This window comes from Sus scrofa, chromosome 12 (genome assembly GCF_054392235.1).
Source record: "Sus scrofa isolate SSC_HxYL_T2T_F1_AM1 chromosome 12, Sscrofa_HxYL_maternal_Yorkshire_Landrace_v2.0, whole genome shotgun sequence".
NCBI lineage: Eukaryota > Metazoa > Chordata > Mammalia > Artiodactyla > Suidae > Sus > Sus scrofa.
Window position 1 is genome coordinate 51518766 of NC_139394.1, and position 23245 is coordinate 51542010.

At 47.6% G+C, this 23245-nt stretch overlaps 1 protein-coding gene across 10 annotated transcripts in view; it reads left to right on the forward strand.

Moving 5' to 3' along the window:
* Window positions 1-23245, forward strand: part of VPS53 (VPS53 subunit of GARP complex) — a 147274-nt gene that overhangs the window by 62211 nt on the left and 61818 nt on the right. For 8 of the 10 annotated variants that reach the window (XR_014821526.1, XR_014821527.1, XR_014821528.1 and 5 more), the window contains exons 12-13: window positions 13044-13145; window positions 20529-20623. Coding sequence is in view for 6 of the 10 variants with exons in the window: in XM_021067533.2 (XP_020923192.1) it covers window positions 13044-13145; window positions 20529-20623 (197 nt within the window). In the remaining 4 variants the exon portion in view is untranslated. Of the gene's footprint in view, window positions 1-13043; window positions 15169-20528; window positions 20624-23245 lie in introns of all 10 variants that reach the window. The other 2 variants (XR_014821529.1, XM_084985495.1) reach the window with 2 other exon arrangements.

The following is a 23245-nucleotide window of genomic DNA, read 5'->3' on the forward strand; positions in this document are numbered from 1 at the left end:
TGTGCCGTGGGAGTGGCCCCAGAAATGGCAAAAAGACCAAAAAAAAATTTTTTTTTTATTGAAATATAGTTGGATTTACAAGGCTGTGTTAGTTTCAGGTATACAGTAAAGTGATTCAGTCATACACACATGTGTATTCTTTTTTTACATTCTCTTACATTATAGGTTATTTTATGATATTGTATATAGTTTGCTGTGCTCTGTAGTAGCCCTTGTTGGTTGTTTCTTTTATATATAGAAGCGTGTGTATTTTAATCCCAATCTCCTAATTTATCCTTTTCCTTTCCTCCCCTTTGGTAACCATAAATTTGTTTTCTATGTCTGTGAGTCTGTTTCTGTTTTGTAAATAAATTCATTTGCATTCTTTTTTTTAGATTCCACGTATAACTGATATATGATGTTTTGTCTTTCTCTGGCTTAGTATGATGATTCTAGGTCTATCCATGTTGCTGCAGATGGCATTATTTCATTTGTTTTTAATGGCTGGTTAATATTCTGTTTTGTATCTATATCTTCTTTATCCATGCATGTCAGTGAACACTTAGATTGCTTCCATATCTTGGCTATTGTGGTAGTGCTGCTGTGAACATTGGAGTGCTTGTATCTTTTCGAATTGTGTTTTTCTTCAGATACATGCCCAGGCGTGGGATTGCAGGACCATGTGGCAACTCCATTTTTAGGTTTTTAGGGAACCTCTATACTGTTCTCCATAGTGGCTCTACCAATTTACATTCCTACCACCAATGTAGGAGGGTCATTTACATACTTTTTAGTAAACATTTTTTTTTGTGTTCACTTACTTTATTTTTCAATTTTCTTTTTTTTTTTTTTTTTGGTCACACCCACACTATGTGGAGGTTCCCAGGCCAGGCATCAATCCTGTGCCACAGCAGGGACCCAGACGGCTTCAGTGACAACACCAGATCTTAACCTGCTGCAGCACAAGGGAACGTCTCCTTTTCTTTTTTTTAAGTTGAAGTATAGTTGATTTACAGTGTTGGGTTAGCTTCAGGTGTACAGCTGAGTATGGTTCCCTGTGCTGCACAGTAGGACCTTGCTGTCTCTCTGCTTTATATGTAGTAGTGTGTATTTGTTCATCTCATCCTCCTAATTTCTCTCTCTCCCTGCTCTTTCCCCTTTGCTAACCTGAAATTTGTTTTCTGTGTCCGTGAGTCTAACCTCTTTTCTTCTAACCTCCTCTGCTGTGGAGTCGCACACAATAAGAGCTAACAGTTTTGAACCTCCACTGTGTGTCTCTCACTGTGCCGGGTGCGTTTGCCTGCAGCCCATCACTTTGCTTCATCAGCTGTAGGAAGTACTCATTTGAAACCTGCCGGAGGCCACCCAGCTAATACGCCCTCGTAGAAAAACTGAGCTACTGGGAATGAAGCAGAGAAGGGCAGAGCCTGGGCCTGGCGTTCTGCCCTCACCACTGCTACTTTCCCTAGCGCCCCCCCCCGCCCCTCGCCCTTCCAGTCCTAGAGACTTCTGTGGAATCCCCTCTTTGTCCCACCCAAGACGTGCCCCAGAGTGGGCGCCAGAAGCTGGTCCCTCAGGGCAGTGGGCTGAAGCGCCGCAGCCACAGCCCTCAGTTTTAAGGCAAGGCCATAAAACCTTGTCTACTCAGGGCCACTCGTGACCTTACTGAAATCAGATGCAGACGACCGCAAAGCACTTTTTCCACACTTAACACCTAAAAATATATACATCACGTTTATAGACACACCCCTGCTTGTTAACTCCATGTTCAAAATTGATTTCTTTTTATTAAAGAGGAAAAAAACGGTCCACGAGATAGATGAAAATGCCCTTAAATAAAATGCACATCATAAAAGGAAACAGGTCACAGAAATGCCATTGAGAGAAGCTTGCGTCTCTCCCGAGAAGGATTTGGTTGATTTTCTCACGCCGGCGCCCCTCTCTGCCCCACCCCAGCCATGCTTTTGGCCTGACTTCAAGCGGAGACGAGTGTGGTGCTGGGTTCAGCGCTGCAGATCAGCCTGGGGACAGGGAGGTTTGAGCATTGAGCACAGGCCCCAGCTGGCAGTGCTTGCCCACCCTGAGCTCCCATGGCTTTTTGCTGGGCAGTGCACGTGGACAGGCTCTGTGAGCCAGTAACCCGGCTAGCTGTTCGGGAGATTGTGCTTGAGTGACGTTCGTGCCAGTTGCCTGTTTTGAGCCATTCTTCCCCACCTTTGACTGGAACCTGCTCCCTAGAGATTTGGGTTTTCCATTTACACCCAGGGTCACAGAAATAAATGGCCGGCCCTGTCGTACCTGGTGACCAGGATAGCCTTGGGGCTGTCCCGGCACATGTCACATGTCCCTTGTGCTAGGAAATACCCCAAAGTCCAAAAGAGCTGGAGTTGGGCTGGGAAAGTTGAGCTGGGTGGGCTGGGAAAGCTCCCTCTTGACAAGATGAGGCTACTGTGTAGAGTCACCACACAGAGACCATGAAAAACCGGCAGGAGTGGAATCTAAGTTTGCAAAGATGTTTTTTTGTAGAAAACTGGCATGGGACTGCCAGAGTGGCAGTTGGTCACCTGTTAACCAGCATCTATCTGCTTGGGCAGAGGGCTGACAGTGCCTGTGTCCAGGGCAGCCTGGCCTCTCTCAGCGCTCCTTCCCTGCCAGGGCCAGGCGCCTGGACTGCAGCCTTCCGTCTGCAGGAGATGCTGTGCCCTGAGGTGTCACCCAAGGTCCCCAGGAACACCTGCACCTTTCCCACCAGGCCCTTCTTTTTGGAAATTTTCTGGTACAATCGACTCACACATACCTCCTCCTGCTGTCGCTTGCCTCTCCTGTCAGGTTTGCAGCCTTTCCTATTGCAGAGCCTTGGCCAGAAAGTCCTGCTGAGCCCTGAGCTTTTATTCACCCGTCCAGTCCGTCGTCAGCGGTCTTCTGCGCTGACCTCTCCCAGTCCCTCCACGTCTTGCAGTCAGACTCCTCCCCCGGCCTGTTCTTCACCCCAGTTAACATGACCCAGCAGCCACCCTGTATCCCAAGCCCTGACCCAGGCTGCTTCATCGCCTTCAGAGATCATCCCTTGAAGAGTAGCTTCTGGAAAGGCCACAGAACCCCCCGAGCCTTTTCCAAAAGGCAGGCCCGGTCCTGGAGAGTCGGTTCGCCGGAGCCCTGCCGTGGGGGCGGGGGGTGCGACAGTCGAGTTCTCCCTGTCAGTGATGTTCGGTCTGAAACTGCTCCTGCCAGCACCTTGCTGGGGCCAAGTGGGGCCCCACCCTCGCCAGTAGCTGTAAGCCTCAGGGTCGGGGACCCTCGTGGGTTAGTCGTGACCACTGACCGTGCTCCCAGCAGACAGTGCTGGGAGGAGGCTGGTGGGGCTGGGCCAGAAGCTCTGCCTGGCCTGACCCCCAGTCCAGCTGCTGGACCCCCCACCCAAAGACTGGCTGCTCCTTGTCCTCCACACTCCTCCCTGTCCTGCCTTGATCTCGGGATAGGCTTTTTAGAAAATCTTTGATGGTCGCTCTCTTGTTTCAGGGCATCAGAACCACAGAACGAATCAGAATATGTCGTAATACCCTTTAACGTGTGCCAAAGTTCATAGAAAGCAAATGCCTTAGAAACTATAGGGCAGATGTGAAGTCAGTCAAGGAACCAGGTAGACCTGAGACTGTCCCAGGCCTACCCTCAGGTCCTTTTAAGCTCCTGGGTGACTAACTGACCGTCAAACAAGCTTGAGAGGGGACAGGCTCACCTAGGAAGCTCTCCTTAACCGACCGTTGGGATGCCTCGTCTTTGGTGCTTTTTGACAGATGCAGTTTTACATCTGGTAGGAAGAGAGACTGAAAGAACCTTCAGAACAGGCCTTGTTTTGTTGGTACTCTACCCGCCCCAGCAAGTTTGTGCCGTCTTGTACTGTAACTGTTGCTGGAAGAAGGGAGCTGTCAAGGCTTCTAGCTAATTGCCTAAACTCCTAACCCTTTATGAGGGATTTAACAAAGTCTGTAAATTAAAATGCCTTGATGTTAAAAGTAAGTGTCTCGATATGATTTAACTGTACCCACATTTAACTGCATTATTGGGGACTCAGTAATTAGATTTAAGGGTAAACATATGATATTCAGTCTCTATGGAAACAGAATGGGCTGGGTTAAGTTTGTAATTGACTCACTGAATTTGGAAGGGTTTTTTTTGTTTGTTTTTAAAATTAAAAGTGTTTCCACTTCACACAGCTGAATTTCCCCATCCTCTTAGCCACTACCTAAGTTGTCTTTCTAAATAGAATTGTCCTTTGGCTTATAGGGGTCATTTTATTTTTTTATTTTTTTTGTCTTTTGTCTTTTTGTTGTTGTTGTTGCTGTTGTTGCTATTTCTTGGGCCGCTCCCGCGGCATATGGAGGTTCCCAGGCTAGGGGTTGAATCAGAGCTATAGCCACCGGCCTACGCCAGAGCCACAGCAACGCGGGATCCGAGCCGCGTCTGCGACCTACACCACAGCTCACGGCAACGCCGGATCGTTAACCCACTGAGCAAGGGCAGGGACCGAACCCGCAACCTCATGGTTCCTAGTCGGATTCGTTAACCACTGCGCCACGACGGGAACTCCTATAGGGGTCATTTTAATATACATTTATGCTTGTCCAGTTTAAAAAAGTTACATTATTAAATATAGGTATGATTTTCGACCAAGTGGTTTGCGCATAAGAGAGCCTGCAGAAGGCTCACTGCTCTTTTGAAAGCCCACACAGAGCAGCTTACCCCACACCTTGGTCTTCTAGCAGTTGAACAGCTGCCTTAGGGAGATGGTGGGGGGAGGCACAGGGTCCTGGCAGTCTTGCCACTGTACAAGGACCCATCCTGAGCCAGGAAATAGCTTCCCCTACTCAGGGAGCTCCCTTTAGTGTTTCAAAATATCTTGTAAGTGATTTATTTGACCCTAAAGGAATATATTCCTTCATATGAATAACTCCTAAGAGGAGTTTAGCTTCTTTTTATTTATTTCTAAGAAAGTAATTCATGGTCAAGACAGAAAATTTGGAATTCATAGGCAAGAATGGAAAAACCAAAAAAAAAGAATCATTTGGGAAGTTCTCTTGTGGCTCAACGGGTTAAGGATCCGGTGTTGTCACTGCCCTGGCTTAGGTCACTGCTGTGGTGTGGATTTCATCCCTGGGCTGAGAACTGCCACGTGCTGTGAGTGTGGCCAAAAGAAGAAAGAAAAAAAAAAAGAAAAAGACTCATTTGTTGTCCCATCAATCACATGAGGACTTTGGTGTGTTCCTTGTATGTATTTTCTCAAGTTAAAATTGCACTTTTAAAGTACATGTTTTTCTGGTTATTTTATTTAAAAATTGAAGTATAATTCATATAACAACATTTTGCATAAAACTCACCATGTAACGTGTACGATTCAGCTGTTTTCAGCAGATTCAGGAGGCTGGGCCACCTCCCCGGCTGTCCAATCCCAGGTCACTCCCTTTGCTCCCAGAGATGCACCCCAGCGGTTGCTTCCAGTTTCCGCCTTCCGCTCCGTCCAAGGCAACTGCTCATCTACTTTCTGTCTTTATGGATTTGCCTATTTTGGACATTTCTTGTAAATGGAATCATGTAATTTGTGGCTTTCTGTGCCTGGCTTCCTTCACTTAGTGTCGTGTTTGCAAAGTTCATCCATCGTGTAGCACGTTCGGTCTTTTTATGAGTGAGTGCTATTCAGTTCCACGGATATACATTTTTAAAATCTGTTTATTTGAGTTGTTTCCACTTTTTGGTTATTTATAATGCTGTGAACATCCGTGTGCAAGTTTTTGTGTGAACATGGTCTCAGTCCTTTTAGGATCATGTCTAGGAATGGAATTTCTGGGTTATATGGTAACTTTTTGAGGAACTGCCAGGCTGGGTTTTTTTATAGCAACTGCACCATTTTTACTTATGTATTTTTTTTAGGGGCGGCGGAGGGGCACCTGTGGCTTGTCAAAGGTCCCAGGTCAGGGATCGAATTCCTGGCACAGCAGTGACCCAAGCTGCTGCAGGAACAGTGCTGGACACTGCACTGCACCACAGAGAACTAAATTTTTATTTTAATTAGTTAATTTTCAGTAGCCATCCTCATGGGTGTAGCGTAGTGTCTCCCTGTGGTTCTGATTTGCATTTTCCTGTTGACTGATGACGCTGAGTATCCTCTCCATGCGCCTGTCGGCTGATTGTCTGTCTTTTTTAGAGTAATGTCTGTTCAAGTCCCTTGCCTCCTTTTTTTCGGCTGCACCTGCAGTGTATGGAAGTTCCGGGGCCAGGGATCAAACCCATACCATAGCAATGGCCCAAGCTGCTGCATTGACAATGCTGGATCCTTAACCTGCTATGCCATAAGGAAACTCTCCTTTTTAATTGGGTTGTTTGTCTTTTTATTGTTGAGTTGTAGGAGTTTTTAAAAAAAAATATGTATTCTAGAGGTTCTTTATATAATCTATTTATATCAGGTATATGATTTATGGATGTTCCCCCCCCCAAGTCTGTGAGATGTCATTTTACTTTCTTGATAGAGTTCTTTGACATACAAAGGTTTTCAATTTTGATGAAGTCCAGTTTACCTATTTTTTTTCCTTTTGTTGTTTGAGTTTTGGTGGCATATCCAAGGTCAAAAACACTTACTGTGATTTTTTTCTAAGAGTTTTATAGTTTTCCCTTTTACATTTAGATTTTTGATCCACTTTGAGTTAATTTTTATATATGATGTGTAAATACAATTTTATATTCTACTTTTCTTCGTATTGTCTACCTAAGTGCTTTCTCAGTCACTATATTTCATTATATAGGTGTTCCATAATTTTCCTAGCTAGCCTTTTCTTGTTGGATCCTTAGGTACTTGTCATTTTTTCACTTTTATAAATAAGGCCACAGTGAACATTTTTGGGAATAAATCTTTTTTCACGTTTGAGATTATTTTCTTATGATACAAATGGAGTAATGGGTCAGAAAATAGGAGTATTTCAGGTATAAGATAGCCTCTGCTTTGAGCTGCTTTCTGTGGTCTTATTGTCTCTTTATGAATGCACCTGCCTCTTAGTCTCTCCCAGGGCTGAGTCTTGATATTAGTGTTGCTTTGTTAAGATTCGGAAGCAGTCGTCACTCTTTGTTTTAGCGAATTTCATGGTGCTGCTATGCCAATGCCTGATGTAAAGGGGTAACTATGCCAGATTAAAAAAAAAAACCAAAGCAACCTGAAAATGTTTTTTTAATTACGAGAATAACACATTCTTTCAACACCTAGGTATTGAAAAATTCTCATGTGTTCATATAAACACTTGTACATACATGGTCATAGCAGCACTATTCACATAGCCAAAAGCTACAAACAAACCAAAAGTCTTATTAATGGACAAATGGATAAACAGAGTGTGGTATATCCATACAGTGGAGTATTGTTCAGCCATAAAGAGGACCAAAGTACTGATGCTGGTTTCTGCTGCACCATAGAGGAACCCTGAAATCACTATACTGCGTGAAAGAAGCTAGACACAGAAGACCACATAGTCTATGTGATGCCATTTATGTGAAATGTCTAGAATAGGCAAGTCCATAAAGACGGAAGCTGGAACCGTAGTTGCCAGGGATTAAAAGTGGGGGTGGGTGAGGATTGTGAACTGACAGCTAGCGGAAATGGGGTGTCTTTTGCATGAAACTGTTCTGGGATTGACAGCAGTGATGGTGGCATAACCTTGTGAGTATACTAAAAACTACCGAGTTGAAAATCACCTTAAAATGGTGAATTTTATGTTCATTATATCACAGTTTTAAAATATCAAGAGATCGAGAGTTTTAGAAAATACTGAGTTTAGTTATAGGTCATCCTCACTCTTTTTTTAGTTTTTAATTTTTTTTTTTTTTTTTTTTTGCTTTTTAGGGCCACACCTATGGCATGTGGACGTGCCCAGGCTAGGGGCTGAATCGCAGCTGCCGGCCTGTACCACAGCCACAGCAATGCTGGATCTGAGCCCCATCTGCGACCTACACCACAGCTTATGGCAACATTGAATCCTTAACCCACTGAGTGAGGTGAGGGATCAAACCCACATCCTCATGGATACGAGTCGGATTCGTTTGCACTGTGCCACAACAGGAACTCCCTAGATAAATAATTTGTCCACCAAAAGAAAAGAGAAAGGGGGAGAGTAATACCTGCTTGTTAAAGCTCAAACGGAATAAATTATTTTTGGTCCTGCCCGAGGCATGTGGAAGTTCCTGGGCCTGGGATCAAACCCATGCCATAGCAGCAACCCGGGCCACTGCAGGGACAACACTGGATCCTTAATCCACTGCACCCCAAAGGAAGCCCTAGAATAAAATATTTTAGAAGAACAATCTCCTTCTTCTCAACTGCTCTAAATCCCTCTCCCCAGAGATGTCCACTGTTTAATAATTTGGGATACATTTTGAAACTTTTACAAGCAGGAGTGCATGTGTGCACACATAGGTAAGTACACACAGGTGTTTGTGTGTGTGCGTGCATGTGTAGTTAAACAAAAAATAGAAAATGTTGCCCACGTGTCTGAAGAGGACTTTTTTTTTGTTGTTTTTTTGTTTTTTTTAGAGCCGCACCCAAAGCATATGGAGGTTCCCAGGCTAGGGGTCTAATCTGAGCTGTAGATGCCTGCCTGCGCCAGAGCCACAGCAACATGGGATCTGCGCTGCATCTGCGACCTACAGCACACAGCAATGCCGGATTCTTAACCCACTGAGCAAGGCCAGGAATCGAACCCACAACCTCATGGTTCCTAGTCGGATTCATTAACCACTGAGCCACAACGGGAACTCCCTGAAGAGGACTTATTGAGTGCTTCTCACCTGATTAGCATTTTTTAAAATTATAGTTGAGTTATGATAAGCCAATTTCTGCTGTAAAGCAAACTGACCCAGTCATACGTATATATACATTCCTTGTCTCATGTCATCTTCCATTATGTTCTGTCACAAGAGACTGGACACAGTTCCCTGTGCTGTACAGCGGGACGTTACTGCTTATTATGCATTCTAAATGTAATAGTTTGCATTTATATGCTAACCCCAACCTCCCTGTCCATCCCACACCATCCCCACTCCTGGGCAACCACAAGTCTGTTCTCCCTGTCTTTGAGTCTCTGTGTTCTGTAGATAGGTTCATTTCTGCTGTATTCTAGGTTCCACATATAAATGATATCCTACCTCTCTCTTTCTACCTTGCTTCACTTAGTATGAGGATATCTAGTTGGACGGATCAGCATTTATCCACAAATGTTTCTCAGGCTCCTTCTTGGTGCAGGGCCTTGGGACACGATGAAAAATTGAATCAGACAGGTGCTTATGTTCGGGTAGGAGAAAGAAACCTATACGTAACTGTCAGAACGTAGGATATGGATGGATGTGGTGGTACCCAGGGAGGGGTCCCCGTGATGTTAAACCAGGAGCCAACAGCTCTGTGCCAATGAGCTGAAGCCTTCAAGCCATCTCTTTAAGGACGGATGAGGACTTGGACTGGAGTAAAGTGTTTGTGGAATGAGAAAACACAGAAATCGTGGAACTTTGATCTCAGGCTGAAAGCTCTCTCCTCCAAGGAAATGAAACAGATTCATCTTAAATTTCACAGTTCCTTCTTTGATAATTTAAAGGGTCCAGCTAAGGCCTCAGAAAGGGATCTGTGCAGGCAGCACATACGGGTGTGGATGTGGATATGGATATACTACGGACTAAGGCCAGGCTGTTTCTTCCCAGCAGTAAATCAGACGGCTTGGCTGTCCTACGGCCCTTATTGTTTTGGAGCTGATGGAAACCCCATGTGGTTTAATTAGGAGGAATTAAGTTGCCCTCGGAAGAATTTTTCCTTCCTGTGTGACCTTGAAATCACCTGTCATCATAGCAAAAAGAATGAATTCTTTCAAAATTGGAAAGTTGTTCCTTTCTTGGCAGATTTTTGGTTTCACTTAGCAGCCCCAGAGCTTATGGAATATGTCATTTGAGTTCTTTAGAACCTAACCCTAAACTTGTAATTCTCCTCGGTCTCTGACAGCTGCAGAGCAGGCATGAGAAATGTGGTCTGGTTGGCTCCGGCAGCGGGGCTCCAGCGCAGAGGGCTGGGCTGGGCTGGGCTGGGCTGGTGACGGCTCCCTGCTAAGCCCTGTTCTTTCTTCACAGCGAATTAATCCGAGCAGTAACACAGCCCCCTGAACAGCAGGAGTCCGTATCCCCCCACTCAGAGTCTGTCGTGGAGCATTGGCCAACAGGGCGGTGCTCTGGGGGTTGCTTCGAGGGCTTCGTTGGCGGCCGGGGAGGAGCGGGGGGCTCAGAGGCCTCTGCCTTGCGAGCTGATGGGCCCATAGCTTTCATTTCCTGGAGAGGCCCCCAGAGACCGCGTCGTAGGACAGGGCCTCACTTACGAGTAAACATCCTTTTTCAGAGTCTTCTAAGTCCTGTGTGCCCCCCGCCCTGCTTCCCTCCTGAGAGTCACTTGACTGGCGCCCAGGCGACTTGATCGCCCCTCCGGAAGGTTAACAAAAGCTGCCCACGCGCCAGTCTCGGGGCTCAGCTGCCTTCTGTACAGTCAGTCACGCTCTGGGTGCATCGCTCGTCCGGTTCTCCCGATGGCTCCATGTGGCAGGTATTACTATTCCTACACTGCAGACAGAAGGACGGAGCCTTGGGGACGTGAAGCGGCGTCCCCAAGTGGGAGAGCCTGGACGCAAACCCCGGCCCAGCCCTTAGGCAGTGGTCACACCTGCCACACAGCTGCTCAGGCCAGGAAGTGCCTGACCCGTGATTCCTGCCTTTCCTTCACCCTCACGTCCACTCTCTCAACAAGTCCTCTCAACTTTGTCACCTACATGTGTCCTGGATCTGGCCACTTATTTCCATCTCCACAACTCTAGCTTAGCCCACTCCCATATCACCCCTACCTGGCCCAGTGTAGCAGCTTCTTCAGAATCTAAAACTGGGAGTTCCCTGGTGACCTAGCAGTTAAGGATCTGGCGTTGTCACCGCTGTGGTCGATCCCTGGCCCGGGACTTCCGTATGCCGTGAGTACAGCCCACCCCCTAAAAAAGCCTAAAACTGGCTACTGCCCTGTTTAAAACTCGCAGTGACGGCCCAGTTGCAACAAGAAGAACACCCTTTCCCAGGCCCACGAAAGGCTGTGTGATTGGGCCCCTGCTCTCCCCACTCCCCGCCACCACCCCTCAGACTCCCAGGCCCCTTTCCCGCCTTTGCCTCTGCCCTGGATCCCCCTGGTGAGAATGCCTGTCCCCAGATCTTTGTCCACATAGCTGCTTCTCCTCCTTCAGGTCTCTGCTCAGATGTCACCTCCTCAGAGAGGCCACCCCCATCACCACTTCCCCAGCCTCACCCTCGTTCCTAAATGGTGTTTTCCTGCGGTGCCGCCCCGCTTTATCCTGCTCAGTGTGGTGTCTCTGGTCCCTGGGAGGGCGCCTGGAGCAGAGCAGGTGCTCAGGACTTGACTGCTGAGTGGACGGCCTCGTGGGCTCGCCCCCTGCCTCGAAGGCCCGCTGTCCCCCGCCCTTCCCGCGGACATCCTTCCTTCCCGCTCAAATGTCATTTGCTTGGGGAAGTTTTCTGCGACCCTCTGTTGCAGTCCCTTCATACCAACCTTTACTTTTCCTCCGTGGCCCTCACCAGCGCTCGTGTGGTTATTTGGGTAAAGTTTGCTTCTCCTGCATGCCCGTAACCTCCCTGGGGGCAGAGGGGTCTGCCTTGGTTCGCTTTCTGCTAGAAAATCTAGCTCCTCGGCATAAATAATATCTTGAGCAGTTCCCATCATAGCTCAGTGGGTTAAGAACCCAACATAATATCCGTGAGGGTGTGGGTTTGATCCCTGGCCTCATCTACTCAGTGGGTTAAGGATCCGGTGTTGCCATAAGCTGTGGCATAGGGAGCAGATGTGGCTCAGATCTGGCGTTGCTGTGGCTGTGGTGTAGGCCGGCAGCTGCAGCTCCGATGGGACCCCTAGCCTGGGAACTTCCACATGCCACAGGTGTGGCCCTAAAAAGAGAAAAAAAAAAATCCCAATATCTTGAGGTCAAATTTATAAAAAATTCTAAAGAGCTGCCTTGATTTTGTTGTCGCACTGGAATCACCATCACTTATATGTATCATGTGCTCCTTCTAGGGTTTCACACACTTTATCAGATTTCATCCTTCAAGGAGTCCTGTAACTCTGTCCTCCTGGTCCAGCAGAGAGGCTAGATGGCTAGATGGTGTGGCGCCAAAACCCCTGCCTGCTGTCTCCAGCTTTTTCACTAGCCCCCAGTCCAGCCCACTCAGTGATATCTTTTGAAAGAGTGGTCATATTTGGGAGCTGGAAAGTAATTTTTCTCAAGGGAGTTTGTTGTGGTCATGAGACCTGTCTCTAAGATCCGCTTTATGGTTTGTTCTTGAATGCAAGCCCAGCTGGCATTTTGATTCGTTCATATTTATGAAGACCTGTGATGTGCCAGGCACCAGGGATGTTATGCGGAACAGGATAGACGTGGTCCCTGGTATCCTAGAGCTGAGCAGGGAGGAGACAAATAAATGAGCAGTCGGGGGAGTTCCCTTGTGGTGCAGCACGTTAAGGATCCGCCATCATCACTGCATCTGCTTGGGTGGCTGCTGTGGCATAGGTTTGATCCCTAGCCTGGGAACTTGTGTATGCTGTGCCCCTCCACACCCCCCCACAAAGAAAGAGCACTGCGGAATTTCAATAAATACCTGGGTAAGGGAGGTACCAGGTGGGATGGGAGCCTGTGTAGGGACTTCTAACGCAGACTTGACAGATGAGGAGGGCTTCCCGGAAGACTTCTGTATGGAAGTCTGATTTGAAAACTTAAGGACCAGTGAGAGTTGCAAGCATGTTGCTACTGGGGTGAGGTGGGCAGTAAGAGGAAGAGGAAGAAGCATCGTGAAGGCTCGGAGGTGAGAATGCGGTCCAGGTTGTGTCCGTTTTTTGCTCCTTAGATCCGATTTCATGACCGAGTGATTGGAGAGACTTGGAAAAAGCAGGTCAGGGGGCAAAGCTATTGAATGTGCTCAAAATAGCTCTCTTTCTCACGTCTTCTTAACAGAAGAAACCCGAGTCTCCACCCGCCTCCACCAACCCCTTCCTGGAGGATGAGGCAGCACCGGAGATGGAGGAACTGGCGATGGAGAAAGGCGATTCCGAGCAAGTGAGTCTGGTTTGCGTTTCTGCGCGGAGCCCACCTGATGTTCGTTTCTGAAAGCGGGTCTGCTGGCTGTACATGCGATCGCTTGGCTGTGGACCACATTCAGAGATTACAGCCTTGGGGGTCTTTCTAGAAAGCCTTTATGGGACAGTAGGTTTAGAAGAGTGGGTGAAAGGGGCAGCCTTCCTGCCACCGCCCTCCGCCCCCGAGGACTCGCCGTCGACCTCACGGCCCGCACAGGCCTCACTGGCCCGTGGGGTAGGGCCGAATTCGGCCCGGCCTCACTGTCATCTCCTGAGCTTGTCAGCCAGCGTAGCTTTCGGTTGTCCCCTTATCTGGGCCTGCGCTGAGGCGAGAGGCTGCGGGTCCCGCTGACGTGAGCAGCGCCGTCCGCTGGGAGAGCCCTCCACGCGGGTGAGCCGAGCGCTGTCGGTCGGGACGCCATCGGGGCGGCCTGGAAACACCAAGGTGACTGGGGCGGATTTGGAGGGCACTTGGCAGAGCACGGAGCACTTCCACTGCCTTGGGCTTTTTTCTGCCCACCTCCGAATTTCCTCGCCCTTCATCCTCAGAATGGTGTTTTCGTTTCACTGCCTTTTCATGGCAAGAGGGGTTAGAGCAGTAAATCCGGACTTTTCCTGTCTGGATTAGTGATCCTTCTTTTTAATTTTCTACACTTGGCTGCTGGAGGCTTATTTTATGGTGGTGTTTTGCTCCACACACCCCCGAACAGGAGGCTGGCTGGGAAGAGCAGCTCTGGGAAGCCCGGAGCCACGCACTTTGCCGTTAACCCTGCATTCCTGGCTCGGTGAGGGAGGCGTACGGTCCTGGCAGGCAGGAATCAAGAGAGCAGAACTTCCAGGAACAGTTCTGAAGGGAGGCAGTAGAATGTGTCTGATCCATTGATTAAATAATTATAATTACGTGGGTGCCTCGCGTTTTTATGGTGCTCGATAGATTAAAAGTCTTTTCCATGCTTTATTTCATTTCATCCTGACAGTGCTAGCCTCTCCTTTTATAGGATTTTCTGTGAGCCGCAGGTTAAGTGACTGGCCCTGGGTTACCCAGTTTGGAAGTGGAGGAGCTGGAACCAGAAGCCAGGTCTAGAAGTCAGAGACTGGAATCCTTTTCCTGGCGCTCTTTCTGTTATACCATGATGTCTCCCTGAAAAGCAGAGACAGAAATGAGTCCTGAGAATTGCAGTGAATATCTTGAGGCTGCCTCCCAGAGATTTATGGGATTGGATGTAATTGATTTAAAGCCATTGTATCAGCTAGGCTGGGAGATACAAAAGATTGCTTCTAAATAAGGAAATGCATCTTGGAGTTCCCACTCCACGATGGTGGTACAGTGGGATCGGTGGCATCTCTGCAGTGCCAAGACACAGGTTCAATCCCTGGCTCGGAGCAGTGGGTTAAAGGATCTGGCATTGCCACAGCTGTGGCGTAGGTTGCAATTGCAGCTCGGATCTGATCCCTGGTCCTGAATTCTATATGCCGCAGGGCAGTCACCAAAAAAAAAAGAAGGAAAGAAATGCATCTCTCACATTTTGGGAGGAAGGACTAGGATGGGAAAGAGGGATCTGGGTGTGGGGCTCATCCTTCTGGGGTATCCTCCACCCGCGCTTGGTCCCCTGCACCCTCCGAGCTGGCCTCGTGTGGCAGGGCCATTTTTAGGGCCCTCGTGTCTCCCCAGTGCAAATGGCTGCCGTTGTCATGTGCGAAACTGTGTAGCTGCATCCTCAGATGCTCTCAGTGCTGCCCTAAAAGTGATCCCTTTCGCTGGTCCTCTCCGCTGTTGTCAAACTGGATTACCATAGAGGCCCCCATGAGCTCCATGGTCGGTTTTGCCAGGTAAAATATGATTTTTCTTTCTTGTGGAACTTTTTGCTCATCCTGGAAGCTTGAGCTTATTGTCTTAAGGATGAAGTCCTGCTCATTCTAAGAACGCAGAACATAGGACGTGGGATAAAGTAGAGTCACATGATGGGGAAGATGCCAGGCGCTAGTTCGCTCGTACCTGCTGTGTGACCTTAGGAAGTTTGGTGGGGTTTTTTTTTTTCTGTTTTTTTTTGTTTTTGTTTAGGGTCACACCTGTGGCATATGGAAGTTCCCAGGCTAGGGGTCCAATCAGAGCTGTAGCTGCCAGCGTACACCACAGCCACAGCAATTGAGGATCCGAACCGCATCTGTGACCTACACCACAGCTCATGGCAACGTCAGTTCCTTAACCCACTGAGTGAGGCCAGGGATCAAACCTGCATCCTCATGGATCTTAGTCAGATTCGTTTACGCTGTGCCACGGCGGGAACTCCAGGAAGGTTTTTTCTCTCACTCGACTTTTCCTAGTTTCTTCACCTTCAGAGAGAGCCAGTGGTTTTCCAACTGTATTCCTTGGTGGCCCGTCAGATGTCACCGTGGGGAGCTGGGAGGAGACCAGGGCCCTAATACCCCCCAAATAGAACAGTTCTCTTTTGAGTCACACTTTTCGTGGACTTCCAGGTAAAAATGCTTTGGGGTTTCTAGGTGCGTTCAACATGAGAATACTAAAAACCAGTGGACTGGATGATCCCCGCAGTTTCACGGGGCTCTAACGTGCTAGTAATAAAACGTACACGCCAGTGACGCATGCCTCCTCACGTGCCATCCCCAACATCCCAGTGCCCATCCTGCTTGAGGTGGATTAGCTCCAGGACCCCTCTCCCCAGCCAGCTGCTGGCTTCTGCAGTCGGGTGCACAGGAGGATCAGGAGCAGGCGGGCCGTGGGGAGGAAGGCCCCGGGATGCTGGTGGGGGAAGGCCCAGTGGGTTACCCAGCCCGTAGCATCACTGCAGTTGGCAGACGTGGCCCTTGAAGGGTGGGTCCCTCCCTGCCCACCACTGCAGTTGGGCTATTGAGGAGGGAGAGCAAACATGAAAAGAGGTATTTCGTTTGATCTGTTGCTGACATATTCCCAGTGAATCAAAAAGGGCATCTGAAAGGGGTCTGAGGGGTCTCAGAGTATAAATGAAGGGGAGAAGAAATGAGTTTCTGGCTTTAAAATGTACCCGTCTGGTGATCCGAGCAGTTAGAGTTAATCTGTTTACATTGGATGGTAATAAAAGGAAGTGGGACCAGCTGTAGACCTCCTTACTCTGACAACAGTAACCTTTTATTATTCCATCAAACTCCAGGAGGAAATAGCTTAAACATCTGCAGCTTTTGGACACAATTCACACACTCCAAAATGCAGCCTGAGTGCCACTGCTAAATGACTTAGTATATTCTTTAAGCTGAGAGGCAGCCGTCTGGGGAGCTGGACGGTGCAAGGGGAGACACCAGTTTGAGCTGAAATTCCAGCCCCTATTATCTAAATATGAGCACATCTAGGAAGCAGCCACAGGCAGGAGGCAGCCCTGTGGAAAAAAAGGAAAAAGGAAATTTCAGGCAGCCCCTCCCACCATTCCCCTCTTGCTTCCAACTCAGTAAAAATGCCACCAGAGGACAGAGAGCTGTGGTGACAGGTCCTACCTCACTGCCAGGAACTCTGGTAGTGGGCAGAGGCTGGCAGAATGGAGTTACCTGCAGGGAGGGTGGAGACACCTGCACTGGTTTGTTTGTTTTTTGTTTTTCTATCTTTTTAGGGTCACACCCATGGCATATGGAGGTTCCCCGGCTAGGGGTCCAGTCAGAGCTACAGCTGCCAACCTATGCCACAGCCACAGCAACACGGGATCTGAGTCTTATCTGTAACCTACACCTCAGCTCTTGTCAACACCGGATCCTTAACCCACTGAGGGAGGCCAGGGATTGAACCCCCACCTCATGGATACTAATTCGGGTTCATTACTGCTGAGCCACAACAGGAACTCCCACCTGCACTGCTTATGCAGCTCTCTGAGTGTCAGATCCAGAAGCTTCTGTGGGACCTCATCTGCAGAGGGCCCTTGAGAGACTGATCAGGATGAGTTTGTTGGAATATCATGTAACCATTTTAATTATGAGACTCTATATTGTATATTGAAGGAGCTCTTCAGGTTTACCCACAGATTTTTATCATGTATCACTTTTGTGCATGCATAAAAAGGAAAATAGGAAAATATAAGCAAAATAAATAGGTTAAAATATTCCCCCAACTTCTTTCCAGAGTCTTGACTCTCCTGAACCACTTTTTAAAAACTTTTTTGTTTTTGGTCTTTTAGGGCCACACCCTCAGTGTATGGAGGCTCCTGAGCTAGGGGTCGAATCGGAGCTGTAGCCACCGGCCTACGCCACAGCCACAGCAACGCAGGATCCGAGCCCTGTCTGCGACCTACACCGCAGCGCACGGCAACGCCAGACCCTTAACCCACCGAGCGAGGCCAGGGATCGAACCTGAGGGAACTGCTTAAAAAATGTTTTGAAATAATTGTAGACCCACAGGAAGTTGCGGAGAGGTCCTCTGTGCCCATCCCTCAGCCTCCCCAGCGGTGCCTGCTGCCCTAGCCGGAGAACATTCTCCAAACCAGGACGTTGCTTCTAACCCCGCTGTACGCAGGTGGGGCTGACCTGCTGTCCCTCACAGTGTGGGCCTCCGGGCCACCCGAGGGTCACAGGCAGGCCAGGTCCGGAAAGGCTCCCCCGCTGTGTCTAGGATTATCTGCCAGGCCATTGGCACCCACCTCCCTCATTTTTTTATTGTGATTTTTTACTCTTTTCTTTTTTTGAAAATAACATCAAACTTAGAAAGATTTAGGAATCTTACGAACTCTCTCCATCGTCTTTCACCTGTTACTGTTTTGCTAGATCTTCTTCATCGCCTCCTCCCCACCCCTCGCCCTCCCTTTGCCTCTCCCTCCCGGTCTCTCTCTTTGAGAACAAGTTAAGTTTCTAGGTATCACACCCTTTCCCTCTTGAGTACTGCAGCATGTATTTCCTTTTTAGGAGATCCATTCACTTAAGATAGTCACTTAAATTACCACAGATCAAAATCAGAAAACTTAACATTAACTCTATGGTCTCATTTATAGACTTTATTTAAATTTCATCATATGATCCGAGAACACTGTCGTTAGTTGGAAAAGTACACATAAATTTGTAAGTTAATGAAGCCAAATAGAAAATAAACATGTCGATGTAAAACATGACAACATTCTCTGTTATATAAACCCCCATTTGTAATTTCCAGAAGCTGTCCTCCGAGCGTGTGCACAGTTCTGTCAAGGGAAAAAATGTAAAGGAAATAATTACAGTATTTACGAAGATTCTCTTTTGATTCATGAAAAGATGTCTAGGTATAAGGACCATATTTTCCAATTCTCAAATCAGAGAGTCTAATTCTATACAAGCTAGACAAATTAAAGCACATTTGTTTATTCATTCAGCAAATCACCTTATTTGATAAGAATAAAGTAATAAAAAATAGGTAACTGACTTGGAAGATGCAGAACACAGAGAGAAGCAGCACACCTTCTCAGTCATCCTGCTCCATCCCAGATGCCTCATTTTAAACAAATGGAAACGTGGAAAAACTGCTAAGGCGTCTATGAAATGAAGTGGAACTTTGGTTCCACTGAATTGAAACTCAATGAACCGGGTCTTGGGAGTCTCTTACGGTCTCAGCCTAAGGCTTGGTTTTGGCAGTGGCTTCTGGGCAATAAGAGAACATAGCCCAGAATGTAGCTATTCTTAGGAAGAATCAGAGGTTCGTCAGACCCTGCAAAAAAAAAAAAAAAAAAAAAAAAAAATCAAACACATGGAACTCCTGGTAAAAAGGGAAGAGCTAGATATGAAATAGAATGGGCTGTGCCTACAGTTGACATTAATTTTGGGTGATCGTTAGCCAGAATTTACAGGTGCTTTTAACCATTACAGTGTTTGATTTATTTTTTAATTACCAGAAGGAGGTAGTCATGATTTCCTTCTGTCATTAGGGGCTTAGCTTTCCCTGTTTATTAAAAGATATGAGCCATTCAGCTCAGCAAGTGTGCTGTCAGTGTCAGTTGTGCTCTCTTATCAACCCCAGCAAGGGCTCAGGGCCCTCTGTTTTCAAATACTAACAAAAGGAAATAGCATTTGTTTGTTGTTGTCGTTTTTAGGAATAGAAACATATGCAGGAAGATCCTGGTTTATTTTTTAGAGTTTTGAAAGGGAATGAAGTAGCAAATACAGTTTTTAAATGCTTGCCTGCCCAGATGTCCTTTTTATCAGTGGTTTCCCAGTATTGTTTGGGGACCAGTGCTAGGCCAGGTTTTCTCTGGTCCGAGGCAAAAAAAAAAAACCCACAAAGACAAAACAGCCAGCCTGTCTGTCTGTCTGTCTATCTATCTATCCTTCTATCTGGTGTAATAAGGTCACCTACTAACTATCTTGTCTTGGGAAGTACTGCCTTTATACAGCTATTTTTCTCTTATAAAATGTTTGGGTATAAAGTATCTTTCCTTTAGGAACTTAACGGTGAGAGTAAAAAGTAGCAAAATAAAAAACTCGCAACTGGGAGTTCCCGTCGTGGCTCAGTGGTTAACAAACCCGAGTAGTGTCCACGAGGATGCAGGTTCGATCCCTGGCCTCGCTCAGTGGGCTCAGTGGGTTAAGGATCCGGCATTGCTGTGAGCTGTGGTGTAGGTCGCAGACACAGCTCGGATCCCATATTGCAGTGGCCGTGGCATAGGCTGGCAGCTAGAGCTCCAATTACACCCCTAGCCTGGGAACTTCCATATGCCGCGGGTGCAGCTCTAAAAAGACGCACAAGCTAGAAACCCTGAGTTTGTCCCCACCTTATACTTGAAATTCAGCAGGCTTAGGAAGCACTGGGGGAAAGCAGTGCTCTCCTAGAAAGAGTTCTAGTTTAGGAGATGAGAAGGGTCACCAGGTACCTTGGGCCGGGCTCTTAGAACCCTCCGAGCCTCCCTTTCTTTGGTGTAAAACAGTAGTAACAATTCCTGTATCCAGAGTTGTGAGGAATCGATCGATGCGATGGTATTTTGTATCAAAGCGCTTGGCCCGTGGTCACCGGCAGTAAACGGAGGCCGTCAAAGTGGAACAATGTGAGCCAGCGCTGTCCATTCCAAAGCACCGCCCAGCTATGAGGCGCTGTTATTAGCTAGGATTTACCTTTTTAAAACATCAGTCAAAGATGAGGCGCCCCCAAATTGAAAGCACATATGTTATCAAAGTAGCAGTAACTCTTTCACGGCACAGAACATGAAAATGATCCCAGCAGAGCTGGCATATTGTTCACAAACTGGCGCGAGTCACGACACAGGACGTGGTCTCAGTCCACCGGCACTGAGTGCTTATGTCTAAGTTAGGAGCCAACTTTGAGGGGATGTTTTCTTTGAGACTGCTTGGAAATGTGCAAAGATGGCTCAAGTATAGGGTTTCTTTTTCCTTTTCTTCTTTTCTTTTTTTTTTTCTTTTCCCTTTACAGCCAAAGAAGCCTAAAGCCCCAGACAATCCATTTCACGGCATTGTTTCCAAGTGTTTTGAGCCTCATCTCTACGTGTATATTGAGTCCCAGGACAAGTGAGTGCTGAACATTTTGCTTCTTTCTCCTGCATTTCTCGATGCTCTGGTCAGGGTGGGGGTCTCCCAGGGGCCCTTCTAGAGCGGGCACAGCTCCTTCTAGAGGTTGAAGGAGGACTTGGCACACCCTTGACCCTCCCTGGAAACCTGTTAGGATATTCTCCTGTCTTTTGAATGTTATCATGTATTGTGTCTATAAATGTCCGAAGCCTGAGTTTGACTCTTACAAGATCCCAAAAAGATCTCAGCACCTGCTTCCCAAGTGGGCGCTGAGCCTCCTCTCTCTCTGTCCGGCAGCACACCCGGCCTCTCAGGGGCAGGCCACTGGCCGGTGCACAGAGCCAGCCTCATCCGCTAATGTGTATGTTCGCAAGTGTAATTTGTTTGACTTTGCATTTTCAAATCATTTAAATTTACCAGAAAGTTATTTAAAAAAAGTTTTCCTAGACCCTTAGCCCAAAGAACAGTCACAGTTTGCATCACTGTGGTTGTCAGAATCAGGAAGATAACGTTCTCCCACAAATGTCCTTTCTCTGGTCCAGATCCCATCATGCATTTAGTTGTCAGGTCTCTTTAGTCTCCTGTAAGCGTGAATGACTCCTCAGGCTTTTCTTTGTCTTTCGTAACCCTGACACTTTTAAAAAAAGAGTGTTTGACCTAAGCCCGCAATGTGTTTGCAATGTTTCCTCTTGATTAAATCCAGATTACACATTTGGGGCAAGAACACCACAGCGGCGACACTGTGGCCTTCCCAGTGCCCAGTACATGATGTCAGGAGGCACCTCCCAAGAGGCGGGTCTGTCTCATTGCTGCTGAGTCCACCTTGCTCACTTGCTGAGGCGCCAGCTTCTCCCCATGAAGCCAGTCTCTTCGCTTTGTCAGTAATTAGTCAGTGGCCTGGCGGGGGGCTCCCTCGAGACTGTGTAACCATCCCACGCCTCATCTCACTCTGCCCGCACTCTGTCTCGCGTCCCTTGACGATCCCGCCGCAAACAGTTACTGCTGCTGTGTTGGCCAAATGCCGATGGTCTGTTTCTGCCATTTTTTCTGCATTTACTCACTGGAGTTCTTCTCTAAGGAAGAGCTGCCTTTTCTCCCCCACTTGTTTGTTTTTGTCAATTTGGACTGATGGGTCCTTACTTTCTTTTACGGATGATTGTCGTAAAATACGTGCATTTTTACAAATAAGGAGGCTCCAGAAAATGTTTCCACGGCAGCCCACTGCAGCCAAGTTTCCTCACAGCCAGAGAGAGTAGGTTCCTGTTCCAGTGGCCACTGTTCACACAAAAGGTGGGGATCCCCCTCCTCACCCCCAAATCTCTGTCTCCAGCCAGAGCAACCGTGGCGGGGCAGGGGTGGGGGGGGCGCCTTCCACGCTGGAAGGCAGATTTGGGAAAGGCCGGATTCCTGGAACAGGCCACACTGACTGGAGACAGGCTGGTCCGGGCCCTGAGAGGAGGCCTTGAAGCTGAAAGAACACGCTTAGGAGGCCCAGACAGTGGCTCACACCCTGGGCCACTGTGAGAAAGTTCCTGAGAGTTCTCTGGGAAAGCACTTAGGTGCCGATGTCCAGTTCTGATTTTTTTTTTAATTTTAAAAAAAATGCTTTTTTCAGAGTTCTCGTCGTGGCTCAGTGGTTAACAAATACGACTAGGAAGCATGAGGTTGCAGGTTCGATCCCTGGCCTTGCTCAGTGGGTTAAGGATCCGCCATTGCCATGAGCTGTGGTGTAGGTTGCAGACACGGCTCAGATCCCGAGCTGCTGTGGCTCTGGTGTAGGCTGGCGGCTACAGCTCCGATTAGACCCCTAGCCTGGGAACCTCCATATGCTGTGGGAACGGCCCTAGAAATGACAAAAAGACCAAAAAAATAAATAAATAAAATGCTTCTTTGATTTTAGCAAATTCTTGCTTCCAAGTATGTTTCAGATGTAAACCATAAGATGAAGAGAACATTTCAAGTAGGTATTTGTACATTATGCAAGGCATTATTGTCATTCACCTGTTTGATTTTATAGATTGCATCTCCTCTCTTCTTCCCTGATTACAAAATGCTTCCTGCTAAAACCCCAGAAAATTACCTTTGTAAAAGAGCTTCTATGTTAACAAAACAACCTCCTCACCACCACAACCCGCTCCCCCAAAAGTGGCCTTGGCATTTATTGCCTTGTAAAGCCTCAGTTTTCCTCCTGCTCTCTGCTCACTGGGCTCACGCCTGCAGACACACAGAGGGGCAGTAGCTGCTATTGCCATTTAGTCATTTGAAAGCAACTTGTCTCCTGCATTCAAAAGTTTTCTGGAGTTCCTGTTGTGGTACAACGGAAATGAATCCAACTAGTATCCGTGAGGATGCAGGTTTGGTCCCTGGCTTCGCTGAGTGGGTCGGGATCCAGCGTTGCCATGGGCTGTGGTGTAGGTCACAGACGCGGCTCGGATCTGGCATTGCTGTGGCTGTGATGCAGGCCAGCAGCTGCAGCTCCGATTCAGCCCCTAGCCTGGGAACCCCCATATACCAGCCCTACAGACAAAATCAAAAACAGAAAAGTTTCCTGTCAGGATGTTAATGAGACACCCCACCAGGCAAGAAAAAGGAGGAGTTACCTGCCAATGAGATGAACAGGTC